This window comes from Schistocerca nitens, chromosome 7 (assembly GCF_023898315.1).
Source record: "Schistocerca nitens isolate TAMUIC-IGC-003100 chromosome 7, iqSchNite1.1, whole genome shotgun sequence".
NCBI lineage: Eukaryota > Metazoa > Arthropoda > Insecta > Orthoptera > Acrididae > Schistocerca > Schistocerca nitens.
The window spans coordinates 575,978,461-575,994,166 of NC_064620.1; the positions used below are offsets into that span (position 1 = coordinate 575,978,461).

Sequence of the window (15,706 nt, forward strand, 5' to 3'; positions counted from 1 at the left end):
AAGGCCATTTAATTTTTAGTTTTTGACCTCTGTTTCTGTATAGTGTCCTTTTTAGCCATTTTCCACGTGCTTGTTCTTAGCTGTCTTCTATTATATCAATTGGGACTGACATACAGTCGTTTTTTAACTCCTCTCTGTCTTCATGTTCTTTAGTTTTGACTTGGGCACGTATGACCCCAGTTGTTTTTTGCGCCCTAAAGCAAAACAAAACAAAACAAAACAAAATAGCAGGAGTTGATAGAATTGTGCACAAATGAAGAGCAAAATTTGAGATTAAAAATGGATATTAAGGATTTTGACTGTAAAGGCAGTCTTCAATGTTATATACACCTTTATGGACTGCAGTGAAGAAATTTTTCATTGCGTTCCCATCATCATATTTGATCAAAAGAGGACAATTTACTGATAAAGAAAAGAAACAGATTGTCTGTTCTGGAGCATGGCGATTTAAGACTGATATTGAAAAATCTGATCACTGAATAAAGCTCAGCCCACTCACACTAATTTTTAAAAATGTATTATTTGTTAATCATTCTTTTGTAACTGACTGATATTGTTGACATTTTTTACTAGAGTTTTTTTTAATAAAATCTGAATTTTTTTCCAGTTTTTCCTTCGCCCCATAGGAATGCCATCAAGTCATTGTAGAAAAATGTCTGATATGACCCAAAAAAGTTAGAAAATAATGAATTACCTTTCTAATTTCAAGGACAGGAGTCTTGCTTTATTTCTGAAAGGGGTGCAGTCAGTAAATTATTTTTTGAAAAGGAAGTAGTTGACCAAGAAAGATACGGAAACTATACCTTAAACTGACTAAAATCTTCAATCATATGCTTTAGGAAGAAAGGATGGAAGATTAAGAGCTTTACTTACTGCCATTGGAGGCAGAGCACAGTCTCAGATTAGGGAAGGACCATTGCTAAGAGCAATTTGGGGAAACCCTGGCAAAGAAAAGTCTGGATGGCTAGATGAATATGTATACTGCAGTCCTCCCAAGTGTAAGTCTTGTGTCTTACCACTCTACCATTGCATTCAGGATATAAGTAATGTAAATTACAAAAAAATCTTTTACATTAGTCAAGTATGAAGAGGAGTCCACACTGACAGATGTAACTGAGGAACTGAATAGGATGCATAAAAAATTTATGTGCTGATAAAGACAAAAGAAAAAGCAAATAAAGAAATAGACACAATGGGTGATTAGTATTTACCTCTAGCAGGCAACATTCATTCTACTGCTGACAGAAATATTGAAACCAGAAAATACTACCATAGCTTTTAGAATCGGTATCTCCTTTCTTCAAGGAACAAAAAGGGGGTGGTTGGAAAGGAGGATAAACATTCAGATTCAGGTTTAGAGAAACCCACCTGGTGTAGCCACAAGGGAATACGAAGAAGGAGAAGATGTCAGAGATTGTTGGAGGCCAGAGATAGTATATTGGCAACCACTGTGTTAGCTTCAGTTCAGAGATGATAGAAAAGCCAGAGTGAGAGTAGGCTGAGAAATGGGAAGTGAAATGAATAATTTAATTAAGAAATAGGCAGAAAGGCAATAGTGAGAGGAGAGGAAAAATCACAGACAGATACATAGATAAACAGACAGAGAGAGAGAGAGAGAGAGAGAGAGAGAGAGAGATAATTATAAACAAGTAATTTAGTAAAGCCCGCCCGACTTGCCACGCAGTCTAACGCTCTGCTTCCTGAGCAGGAAGGCATGCTGGTCCCTGGCACGAATCCGCCGATTGGATTAGTGTTGAGTTCTGGTGTGCCAGATAGCCTGTGGATGGTTTTTAAGGCAGTTTTCCATCTGCTTCGAGGGTGACCAGTAGGTTTTCTTTTTACTGCTGAACCTGTCTTTCTAAAGTCTGACACCCACAGTTGAATGATTTTTCTATCCAGGACACGATCATGTCATCCAAGTTTGAATCGTCTCCAAAACGCTCGCTGAATACTAATCACAGAATCGCTGTTATGAATAAATTCCTCCACAACAAATGCATGATGCTCACCAAGCTACGTCATGGTGCACACTGAAAGTGGCATGTACATCACAAAACACACTCCACATCAGTATCCTCACTACAACTGACACACCGGCAACATCAAATGTGGGAGATTTTGTTGCTGGACCCTGTATATTTTTTGTACGTTATGGTAATTTGTTATATAATTTGATGGCATTGTACAATAAACACCATTTCATTTTAATTTTATTTTTTCTGCCCAGATGCAGATTATAGATGTTGCTAGGTTCATAATCTTGTACTAAACATGAAACATCCAGAATGACCTTTTCACTGTGCAGTGGAGTGTGCATTAATATGAAACTTCCTGGTAGATTAAAATTGTGTGACAGACTGAGACTCAATTTCAGGATTCCTGCCTTTCTTGGGCCTGAGCTGATCCAGCACAACTCATGACACATTCTTATAGCTTTACTTCTGCCAGTACCTACTAAGCAATTTTTAACATAGTAATCAGTATTTTTTTCACATACATAACACTCTGAAAATATATCCGTAAGGGATGATTAAGATTTTCAGCAATTTAAAAAGTCAATGAGCTTTGCTGCCACTTGTCATATTATATGTATTGACCTTTCTTGCAGTCTGAATATATCTTGGCTATGTTTCCTATTCACTCCCCAAAAAATTTTGCCAAAGCTAATGACAGAATGAATATAAGCAAAATATACTGATCTGATATATTAAATATCTCATAGTAATGTAAGAATTCAGAGGACAGAGTGTGCCGTAGAGCTTCTGTTAGTTGGTATTTTTACATGCTCTTCCCACTTCGACAGTCAAAGTACATTCCAAGAAAGCATTGCGCTTTCCACACATTGAATGGATTCATTGTTTATTTTGAGGTTATTATAATCTTTTTTTAAATGTAGAAGTTCACAGTTACACTACATGTGACTTTATTGCATGTTGCCCACTTATATACATTGATTGCTAAGTGTTATATCAGCTTTCTCTCTTAGTACTTCTGGTGTCCTGTGAGTGATCAGTATTTTAGAGTCATCTGCAAACAATCTTTTGGTCCATGCTTGCTATTCATGGGAAATCATTAATGTAAACTAGGAATAGTACTGGACCTGCCACACTAGCCTGTGGTACACCATCATTTATGTATTTAGTATTTAGGTTCAGAACTATGTTTTTTTTTTAAAAAAAAGAGCTACTTAATATACATGGTAACTTAGAATTAACATATTTGTTTTTTCTTTATTCTAATTTTAGATATGAAGATAGTTTCATCCAGCTAAAACTAGTTGTCACAGTTAAATAAGTCATATACTGTGTGTTGTTCATGAAATTATAAAATGGCATAATTGTATCTCATGTGCCACAATGCTGTCCTTCTGTAAACAATGTTAATGTTAAAAAAATGTTGTGTATTTAAGAAATCTTAACATCAGCATCCATGTGTGTGTGTGTGTGTGTGTGTGTGTGTGTATCTCATGTGCCATATATATGGCACATGGCAATTTATAGTTACAAATTAACTCCACCTTTTCTGCACTTCCAACCCTGTGGATTGGGCTCCAACTGGAGCTAGAACTAAACACTTAAATGACCAATATCTGAAGCCTACTTCTCAACATTACAGTGTCTTCACCAATGGCACAGTGACGACAGCTTAATTGAGGGAATGCAAGCACTCAGTACATGATTCTACCAGCTCTCATTGATGGAAACTGACCACAGTGGTCCCTGGGTTTTCTTAAATAGCCATTCTCTTGGAAGCGATGTACTGCCCCCTAGTCACTCATGACAGAAGGTAGGTGTGGTCTTGTGATGCGGCCAGTGACCTTTTACTGTTGCCTGTTGATATATTTGGTGGGCCCTAGCTCTCGGTACACCTCCTGGAGGTCTGGGAGTGTACTTTAAAGCCTTTATGGCTGCTATGGACCATGTGAGTGTCACTTTCCATGACTCTCACATTATAGCTGTCATGCATGCTGTAACTGGTGCCCCCAGGCACCATAGCAATCCTCTCCCCCACCAGTGTGTCGAGACAGTGCCATGTCCTGGAGGCCTTGATGATGTTGGATTCTTTGTCGTCTTGGGGGAAGATCTGCATCCACCTCCATTAGCATGGGAAGAGAGTTGCAGTGAACCATGTCTGGCCTCAGGAGGTCCTAGGCTGGGACAGTGGCAGATTGTGTAAAGAGCACCTCATTCTGGGAATCTGGAATGGAAGAAGTAATTAGGGTGTCTGTCGGTGGGTTGAATCCATGATGGACCCTGACTTGATTCATATGCTGGTGGAACGGCAGTGGCCTCCTCACAGCAGCTGGTTTTCGACCATAATCTGCCTTGTCAAGCAGAGGATGAAAGCAGGCTGCCAATATTGATGACATTATTTATGTATAAACACTCACACTGGATCCTGTGAAGAAAACAAACACCTTCCATTAATATGAGATGATAAGGGACTCATCTCGAGGTACATCAGGGATAATTGTGATCTGTGTGAGTTGCTGTGAAGTGTTTCTGCCAGTTAGAAATGGTCCAGAGGGAACTCTGCTGATGTAAATTGGGGGCCTTCAAGAGTGAACAAGCATACCAGCACCTGGATTGTCTTTGCTGAGGTTGTGATCTGCATGTGAAACATAAAGGGGAATCCACTGCTTGCATCTACAACCAGGAACCCCAAAGAGCCAAGGTACGGGTGAACAAAATCCAAATGGAGATGGGATCAAGGCATCACCGTGGTGGGCCTTGGAAAATATCAATGCTTGCTTTGACAGGTGGGCCACTCCTTCAGTATCTTGGCAATATATGCATTAATACACCTCCAGTAGACATATTGCTGGGTGACACACATTGTCAGAATGACTCCCAAATAGCTGTCATTGAGAAGCCAAAGAACCTTATGCTGGAGGGTGCCTGGAATGAGCACTCAATTGTGGCCTGTGGTGCACTGTAGTCACCCAACACCATGCAAAGATGAAACCTCATGCCACCTGGTCCAGAAGGCTTGGAGGTCTGGGTGTGTGAAATGTCTCTTTCCCACAAGCCATCCTTGTGTTGTATAATACAAAACCACCTGGAGGACAAAGTTATTCGACACTGTGTTGTCCCACAAGGTGCGCATCTATCGGGAGATGGATCGTGAGATTAGCAACTTCACTGTCCACATGAAAACATACTTCCGGAACCTCACCAGATTCTGGGTCATGACTGACAGGCAATCATGATAGAAAGTTGGCAGTGGCATGGGCAACATTAGTGCAATATTGGCTATCTTAGGCACATCAGGAGAGAAACAGAGTTCCCCAGTTTAACCAGCATACTATGCGGGTCGGTATAGCTGCTGAAGACTTGAAAGAGATGCAGTAGAGGTTTATGGTCCTTCTTAAGCCTGATCAATCTAATCATAGATCATCTGATCAATTTAATCATGGAAACATTTTATGCCAAAGATGGCGACCAAAGCCTCCATTTCTATTTTGTCGTGGTTTCTCTGTGCTGCTGTGAGGGTCTTGGATACAAATGTGATGGGTTGCTCCATGCCATTCTCAACATGGGACAAAACTGCACTGATTCCATAGTGAGAATTGTTGGTCACTAGTACCAGTGATTTTGTTGGATCATGCACCATCGGCAAATAGGCCTAAGGAGGGCCTGTGTCATGTTATGATTTGTCTTGTTACATTGGGAAGACCAACTCCAAGGCATGTTCATGTGGAGCAACTGGTGCTGTGGCTCTGCAATGGCTGCGGCGTGGGGAATGAACTGTCAATAATAGTTCAGCTGACCTAAGACAGACTTGTGCTGAGATGTGCCTCTGGGAGCCAGTGATTGTTGGGTTGTTGGATGGGGGACAAATGTTCAAATGTGTGTGAAATCTTATGAGACTTAACTGCTAAGGTCATCAGTCCCTAAGCCTACACACTACTTAACCTAAATTATCCTAAGGACAAACACACACACCCATGCCTGAGGGAGGACTCGAACCTCCGCCAGGACCAGCCGCACAATGGGGGGGACACGCTACAGGTTGGTCATATGCCTGATACACTGAAGATGTGTCCTAAATACTTGATCTGGTGGAAGAAAAAAGAATATTTGTCAAGATTACAGTGAAGGTTCACTGCCATGAATATGGAAAAGAGCATATTGAGACTGGCTATAGTCTTTCCAGCAACCAGAAGGTCACCAAGATGTCCTTTAAGAGTTGCTACAAGTCATCTGGAAGATCACTGGGGGCACTGGCGATGCCATATGGAAGTTGTGAATATTGGAGCAATCCAAAAGGAGTGTTGATAATCGCAATCTGCTGGGAGTCTTCATCCAATGGGAGCTGGAGATAAGCATCCCAAATGTCCGTTTTGGTGAACACTGTACGCCCAGCAAGACGGGAAACAATGTCCCCAAGCTTGGGAATGGGTCACTTGGTGAGTACGGATTTGGCATTCACAATGGCCTTGAAGTCGCCACAAATGCGGACTGCGTTCAACAACTTCTCCACAGTCATTATGGGAAGTTCCATTGGCTATGCGTGCCTGGGATGAGGATGCCTTGATCCTGGAGGCATTGCAATTCCTGTCAAAGTTTACCCCAGATAGCAAACTCGATGCTGCATGCCTTAACAAATTTTGGGACTGCAGTGGGTAATGGGAATGTGGATCTGAAACCCCAAAATCCCCACTATTGGCTTCTGAAACACTGGTCCAAATTTAGTCAAGAGTTCGGTGATGTAGGGACAGAGACTCAGGACATAGAGCACTTTGGAGGTGTTGTGGATCTTGAGCCCTACGGCATGCAAAACATCTAGGCCAAACAGGTTAGATGCCCCAAGGGCCACAACCACCTAGCTGGGATTATTGTGGTACAATGGTGGAGCCTGGTCCAGAAGCATCCTGCCATGGAAATGAGGTCATTACTAAAACTAATTAGCTTTGTCATGAAGGGGCACAATGGAGCAGACCTGATGGCTTGGTACATAGCCCTGTCAATTATTGTAGCCAATGACCCAGTGTCAATCTGGGAGATGACTGCTTCACTTCCCAACTCAACTTGTATAGACAGCAGCTGAGTGTATTGTGGGAGAGCAGCCTTTACCAGTGCCACTTCTGGAAAATTTGGTCGTGAAGGATCCTCTTCAGGGTTTCCTTGTGCCCAGTCCATGGGTGTGGAAGTGTAGGAGCAACAAACTTCAGCTTTGTGCCACTTCGCCTTGTAGAAACAACATTGGTTTCGCAGATGGGTAACAAAACACTGTTTACGACATGGTAATTGTTTGAAAAGACGCATCCTTGGAGGGTCTTTTTTGGACTGGGGCACCAACCGTCGTTGCAAATCTTCCAATTTGGTGCAGGTGGCAAATACCAGAGCTGGATTTTGCATAGATGCTGCTGTTCTGACAGATTGCTCAAAAGCCTGAATGACAGGAAGGCATGAGTTGAGCAATGGATCTTTGAGCTTCGGGAGATCCTGCTGGAAGACTTCGTCAGGTGCGTGAACTAAAATCATGTCACAGAACAGAGCTGATGCATAAGGGAGCTTGCATTGTTTAATTGGCACTGGCATTGCCATGAGAGATCCTGGAATGTATCTGTCCATTTGGAATGTGGCTTCTGACAGCTAAAGAACTTGGGCCATGCTGCAGCAGTGTGTATCAGAGCATCAAAGTAATGAGCTAAGCTTTTCTTCAAGAAATAATAGGGCCGTAAGTGTCATTCTGCTTGGGGATGTAACTGTCGTAGCAGCTGGTAGATTTCTGGTCACACATTGGCCAATAGAAAGGCATGCTTTTGCTAATGCTGCAGAAGTTGTACCCTGAAAAAAGGCTGTTCTAATTGGGCTATGTAGCAGACCCAAGATTCGATTTTCTTGTCAAAAGGTTGTATAGGTGGTAGTGCCAATGTGCCTTGGCAGACACGAGTGGCAGGCTGGACACTGAACCCCGCATTAACCGGATGGGTGTTTCCAAAGTGAGAACTTGTGTCAGTAGAGACTCATTCACCTTTTGCATCCTTTGAAGTAAGAGCAACATTGGATGTGTAATGTCTACATTTAGTAACAATGACACCACTTGTTGCTGATCTATCTGGGACACGGCACATGTGTTCTGATCAGTTAAAAAAATCCTCATTACCACTGTAAAGTCTGTCTGTTATTCCTAATTGAAAGTTTTGTATCCTGCCCACTTGTCTAATATAGGGTGCCGTGGAAGGTGTTTTCTCAGATCGCTAGACAAAAATTAAAGTAAATCATATTAATGGAGTTTATTGCAATAAGTTAAATTGACAATACTTAACTTCATGTATTCACAAAGGTGTGTCACAAGCAAGTGGTGGCATGCAAATAATCAGTGTCCTTCAGTATATACAATGTCATTGCAAGCAAAACAATACAGTTCATAAGTAAGTGCTATAGCATTTGTATGACAGCTCGTCTTCCACTCTGCTGTGACTAGGCAGCGCGATGCTTATATTCTCTTCATGTAGAGGCCACTCCTACCTTGGTGTCATGTGCGTCAGGGTACTATTGGCTGATTGTGTCTGACAGCCCTCTCTGCTCTTCCGTTCTTGATCATCACACCGGCACTTGTCGTTATGCCAGAACACATAGTCCCAGTAGAACTGCAACAGCATCTTTAATGTCTTTTTGAAAACCAGAAGGACTGTTCATCACAATTTATAATTACAGGTTAACTCTACCTCTTCTGCAGTTCCAACTAAAATACAGTTCAGTGGATTTGGCTCCACTTAGCTTGCTGGAGCCGGAACTAAACACTGAAATGACCAACACTCGATGAACTGTTTTCCAATGCTGGAGCCTACTTCTCAGTGTTACAGTGTCTTTACCGATTGGCACATCAACAAGAGCTTAATTGAGGGACTGCAAGCAGTCGGAACATGAATTGGCCAGCTCTCATCGATGGGAACTGTCCCTAGATTTCCTTAAATAGCTATTCCCCAAGAAGAGATGTATTGCCCTCTAGCACTCATGATTGGATGTATGCTTGGTTTTGGGATGTGGCCAGTAACCTTTTGCTGTTGCCTGGCAAAGTATCTCATGGTCCATAGCTCTTGGTTGTGCCTCCTAGCAGTCTGGGTGTACACTAGAAAATCAAATCCGACATGGCTCCTATGGACCATGTTAGTATTGCTTTCCATTACTCGTGCATTATAACCATCATGTGTGTTGTGGCTTGTGCCTCTGGGCACTATAGCAGCATGTTAACAGGAAATTTAATAACAAGCCCCACTGTGTTACATAATGCCTCTCTTGTAATGTCTGCTACCAGAGCTGGACAAGCATTTACATGGTGGTTTCAAAACTAAATGAATCTTTGATGAAACACACTGCTGTTTTTTTTTTTTATTTTCTTCATTTCTTATATCTACCCTATGTGGTACAAGTCTCGAGACAATGAGCAATATTCAAATATTGGTTGAACAAGAGTTCTTTTAAGCTGATTCCTTTGGGGGTGGAAGACTCTTCCTGAGTATTCTTCCAGTGTATTTCAGTCTGGCATCTGCCTTTTTTGTTGCAAATTTTATGTCATTGTTGTACTTTAAATTGCTGTGTATGCATACTCCTAGGTATTTGGAGATGTTGATGGTGGTATGAGTAGGATGCTCAATGATGAGCTCATCAGCACCCTTACTTAATGAATTGGAGACAAATGTCTTTTTTTATGTGAAAATTATGCACCAAAAGATTAAAAATGTAACCTTTAATTCAGCCACCCTGCTACACTTGTTCAGCAATCATGTAGTCATACAGTAATAGGTCTTTCCAATTGTGTACATGTAATAGATTACATTTGTTTATTTTGTGGGTCAGTTGCCAATCCCTTCAAGAAATATCAATTGTCTGCAGGTCTTCCTGCATTGTACTATAATTTTTGAGCATTGCGACATTGAGCATGCTGTGGTCGAGTGCATGTTCTGCCATTCCATGGTCAACTTTGTTTTTGGCAACAGTTTGGTGGTGGCCATTCATTATTTGAACAGCTGGTTGGTAGACATAATAATATAAAAAGCTGCGCAGTGTTTGCGTGTGATCTAGTATATGACATGTCTGCTTTCACACGTGGTGCGGCCTCTGATGGGGTAGGGTAAGCATGTGACAGAAACTGGAGTAGGAAGTACTGGGTGGGTGGATTGAGCAGATGTCGCTCCTTGGTGTGGTTCAGGGATATTATCCCTGTGGGAGCTGGGAGTGGGAGTAAAATACAAATCAAATTGATTTTTGATGTAACTTGCAAATTAAAATATGGTAGTAGCTAGTTAATCATTAACCATCATTTAGTCTGGGTGCTAATGACCACTGTAGTTGTGCACCCTAAAAAAAAACAAAAAAAAAAAAAACATTAACTATCAAGCAGTAATGATTCATTTGTGGTAAATTCCAGCATGTTGTGTGTTGAATGAGTTAATGATTTTAATGATTTTTCTTTGCCCTTACCCTAAAACTAATCATACGGATGTGTGCAGCATCTTTGTTTGTCAACTTCCTTTATATGACAAAAATTTTTCATTATTGCCTATGAAGTAAAGAATTGAAGAAAATGCTTAGCTAGACTGTCTTACTGCCTGTAAGGAATATTCTGTAACCAGAAGTAATTTTTATTGTATATGTGTTTGAATACAAGAGAACCTATCATCATCCTCCATGATTTACTTTTGATCTTGTGTTAAAGATCTGCTGGTTATGACAGTACTGGGCACTACACATTCAAATTTGAATAGTTTGTCTCGAACCCACATGCTATGGCACGAAATTATATATATTCACTACACTCAGCTTAATTGAGCAGCCCAGAGATGTGGCTGGTCTCAATGTTTGGATACATTTTTTGTCATAGGGTGCCAGCTCACACCGGCCGTACACTCAATTTTTAAGCTGAAATAAAATAAATATAACAAAACAATGCAGGCAGGTGTTGCAGAGAATTTTAAAATATTGAGCCACTACATTGTTTTATAATTCGAACAAGTAGTATATTTTTCTTCAATATGTTGACTAAACACTTAAAATGCAGTCTGAGAGGCTCTTACATAAGGGTGGCCTTTAATAACTGATGCTACAACACTTCACTACAAAATTCACATGTCATGATCATGGCACTCGACAGTCTGTTCACAGTTCACAAAGTACACTCTTGTCTGCTGTCCTAAACCACTATATTGTGCTCCACTTGATCGCTTTTGAACGTCACTATATAAATACTTATCCCCGAACATGGCTACCAACCCACTACTACCCTCAGACGGGCAGCACATCTGGCTCTTAGTGTCGCTCAGAACCAGTTCCCTGTCATCAAAGATGGCTGCCCTATGCATCCTCGAAACAACTGCCTAACTCAAAACAATGTTTGACAAAAATTACGAATATTCTAAAACTAAACACAAAAACACATATGATACACTGAAAAGTATGGAAAATTTCTGGGCAATAACAATTTAAGGTCCAGTTTTCTATATCTGCCACAGTTTTTTCATGTTCTTGTGGTGTGATATTGCTTTCACAGATTTTTGATACTAAACATAAATAAACGAATAAAAATACATACTTAATTACTCATCTGCCTCTTCAGACTTAAGAATGCTGCCGCTAGTTTTGCCTCTTTAAATTTATTTATTACTGAAAACACAGTTTCTCTCAGTCAAGCCTCATATTCCGACCTCTCATTAAAAAATGGTACATATTCTGCTAAATCGGTTGTGACTGCTTGATGCAGCTCTACTAGCTGCATCCATAAACACCTTTTTCCTTATTAATCGGCCAAAACATACCCGAGATATTAGCTTTTGAACTTTCATAAACTTACAGTTTTTTACAGGACAGTAAATTTTAAACTATTTATGTTTTTGTGGTGCGTTAAGATAATTTAGCTTTACATATTTTTCTGTCCATGAGTGCCAACTTGCACCTCCATCTCACTCTTAGTTCTGTTTTTATCAATTTTTCTGTGGCATATAAATTTCTCGAAGAACACAGACATGGTCATATGCACCCCTGCCAAGCGTCTGCTATGGTTTCTCCAAGGCCGTGTAGACGATAGCTGCTCACCATGGCCCCGTAGCAACTGCCAGTCACGTGCTCTGTGGTGGAAAACTGCCACTCTAAACTCTCGCCATGGCTTGTATGCTCACATGGTATGCCTATCCACTCACAGTATCCGGTTTATTCAGACATGGGTCTGTCTAAACAAGAAGAAAAAGTTCCACAATGTATGAAAATGGAATTTATGTATTATTCATAAAAAAAGAAAGTTAAACACTATTGACAGCAATTTTTATGGACTATTTCTCTGAGTTCTGAGATTGTAAATCATTATTATTGTAGTAGTGAATTAAGTCATTTTTTGTATTTTGTGAGTATGGAAACATCTTATATGGTAAACTTTATTCACTTCATAAGTTTGCACCTTTAGTTTTCAATTTTACAAAATTATTTTTAATTTTTTGTCTGGAGTGTAAGTTTTTTTAGATATTTTTCTTATTTTATTCTCTTGTGCTTTCCAGTTTTTTCCTCTACTTTTGTCTTTTTAGCTTTAAATCTATCCTTTTTTGTTTTTCTCTCCCTTTCTACATGACCATTGTTTTTACTTAGTTTGGTGGACAAGCTGTGGATGTTTCTTTATAGCAATTCCTTTGAATTTCAGTGTAGTGCTTAACTACTGGAATACGGTCTGTATCCATATTCATGTCTGTGTGTAGCTGACAATCTGGCACTTGGTTCCAAAATATTTAGTTAATGCAGTCTAAATGATACATTCTAGTACTCTTGATTTTTTCTGCAATAGACCACTATCTGTTGAACTTATAAAAGAGATTTTCTGTGAGAAATTAAATTATTTGGCAGTATATCATTCCACATGTGATCCTAGGAGACATGCTGTACATGTGTTAAATGTACAGCGTCAACATGCACCACTTGCCACATTACGCAGTTAACTTCAATCAGAGTACTCATTATGCAGAAGTTGTACCAGTACTTTGTTAAGCATATCCACATGTTTCTGTAATTATTTGATGTGGGATCACATCAGTTATAAATTATAGGAAAACCAGATATCTATATTACTAATCAACTAACCTGGTCCTTGATTCACACTTCACTATACCAGTTGCAGGTTGCTTATTTAATGGCTTCCAGGGTCAACAAAAATTTGATTTTCAGTATTTCATATAATTATTGACTAAATTCAACAATTTAAGATTCTGCCTTAATATACTAATTAAGAGATATAATCTTACATTAAAGGTATAACACAGTAACATAAACATTATAGTTAGAAACTGTGTATGTGTCTTTAGGCAATGTAGCTTACTACAAGCAAATTACCCTGATTATATTCATCCAGTATTTAAGAACGAGAGCATTTAGCAACTTAGTACTAACCTTAATCATAATTTTAAACCTTTATGAAACATTTTCTCACTGACACCCTCCACAAAATAATGAAAGGGACTGCTAATCCTAAATACCACACATTTTGCAAACAGTGGCCACATATACCACTGAATGTATCTGAAAAATGATATCATTGTATGGCGTATAGTTCAGGAGATATGTCATCATAAACGCCGGAGATGTGTGAAAAACTTGCTTTTGCTTAAAATTGAGTGCAGAAGAAATTCAGCATCAGGCACAACATATTAATTCATTACAGCTTTATTACTAACTTTATTCAGGATATACTTTACATACAGTATCCACAAACACTACTGAACAAACCTGCAAAGTTATATCATTATACCACACACAGGTCAAAAGATATGAAGTCAGAAACATTGAGATGTGTGAAAAACTAGCTTTTGCTTAAAATGGAATACAACTTTCCCAAACAATATTCACCCAGTGTTTCTTTTTGAGAGTACTTAGCGACTTCCAATGAGCTTAAAACATAACTTCAAACCTTTTCTAAATTTTTTCTCACTTATATGTTTAGTATCAAATATTTAACACATTAACTCTTGTAAAGTAATCAGACATTAGAAGCTGTTTTGTACATGGGAGTTTGATTCTTTAAAGAATCCAAAAATTTGCTGCTTCAAAACTAAATAAGCTAACCACGTATCACATTAATGTAGAAACAACCCATTCCATTTCTGAGAGATACCGTGATATGAGATACGTTTCATAGCAGAGGTTGATCTGATCAAATGATTTTGAGCTTTATTCTGCCCAGTGAATTAGAATATTAGTTCACACAGCTCATTTTTAAATTTTTCCCCTGATCCAGAAATTCATCAGTTATCGTATATATTTCATATCATCTACAGGTAAAACACACAGTTTTTAACAAAGTAGCTAACCGACTAAAGGAACAACTGTTTTCAGTAGAATTACAAAGAAAGTACATTACTTCAGCTGTTAATAAGTATGACTATACTGAGAACAGTCATTTGTTGTTTCAGGTGAAAGTCATTGACAAGGAAGGAAAGATGGTGCCAATAGGTGAACCAGGAGAATTATGCATTCGTGGCTATGTCACCATTAGTGGCTATTGGGCTGATGAGGCCAAGACTCGAGAACTGATTGATGAGAATGGCTGGCTGAAGACAGGGTAGATACAATTTGAGCTTGATACAATTTGAGCGCGTACACATTTGATCAGAATATTTTTTTTACTGTTGCCTTTATGTAATACATATTGTATCCATTAGTGTAACGAGGTGGATGAACATTCTAGAACACATCAAACACTATAGAATGCTTCAAACAATGGAAAATCTAGGATGGATATTGTTACTATAGAATGGTTAAAACATATTTATATTCATTATAAAGGATACGTAACTATGTGTCCTGTAATCTCTCTGCAGTCTTTCTTTCAGTTCTACTAGTACTTGTTATCAGTATTCACTAGCAGTTAAAGTAGTATTAGCATAATGCTAGGTTCATAAAGGTCTTACTACACTGTCACCTGTACATTCAGTGGCACTGGAAATTAATCTGATGTATAGCACCACATGGCAGCATCTGGAAAGCCTCTCTGGCAATAGATAGCAGTGGCCAGTTCAAATATTTCTTCTGTAGATATGGGAGCAGTGCATGACATGCTTCCATCGAAGGAAGGAAAACTGGATTTCACATCCTGTTGACATCGCAGTCATTAGAGACAGAGCACAAGCTCATATTGTGTCAGGGACGGGAAAGATAATCGACCATACCCTTTCAAAGGAACCATTCCAGCATTTGCCTGTAGTGATTTAGGGAAATTACAAAGAACCTAAATCTGTATGGCTGGACATGGGTTTGAACTGTAATCCTCCTGAATACGAGTGCAGTGTGCTAACCACTACGCCACCTCACTCGGTGACACCATTGATACCGCTTTCCTCTCCCCCACAATTGCATACCGTCATCGCACAGTGTGTGTGTGGGTGATGGCATGGGAGGTCTGTGCCATTGTGCTGCTGGTGGAGTTGGTTGTGACATGATGGCAGATGGTAGGAACGCCTGCAAAAAACCAGAGATAGGACATCCATGCAACGGCACAAGTGGGTATGGCATCAGCGTTGCTGTGGATGCGAGGTTGAATGGCCGATGCACACTTGTTGTTTGTAACTGACATCACTATGAATGGTAATCGAGGCTGTGGAAGCAGCAGTGCCTGTGAAGGGAGCAGTTGCTGTGTATGTAGGCAGGGCTTGATTTTCAAGGCAGAATTGTCTGGTGACCTGTGAACCTGAGTGTCAGCCACCAGCAAAAGGGCTGCTCAGGGG

At 39.8% G+C, this 15,706-nt stretch overlaps 1 protein-coding gene across 1 annotated transcript in view; it reads left to right on the top strand.

The window, feature by feature from the left end:
- LOC126195245 (medium-chain acyl-CoA ligase ACSF2, mitochondrial-like) overlaps positions 1 to 15,706 on the top strand; it is a 243,221-nt gene that overhangs the window by 204,849 nt on the left and 22,666 nt on the right. The window contains exon 10 of the mRNA XM_049933773.1: positions 14,396 to 14,544. Within this exon, the coding sequence (XP_049789730.1) occupies positions 14,396 to 14,544 (149 nt within the window). The remainder of the gene's footprint in view (positions 1 to 14,395; positions 14,545 to 15,706) is intronic.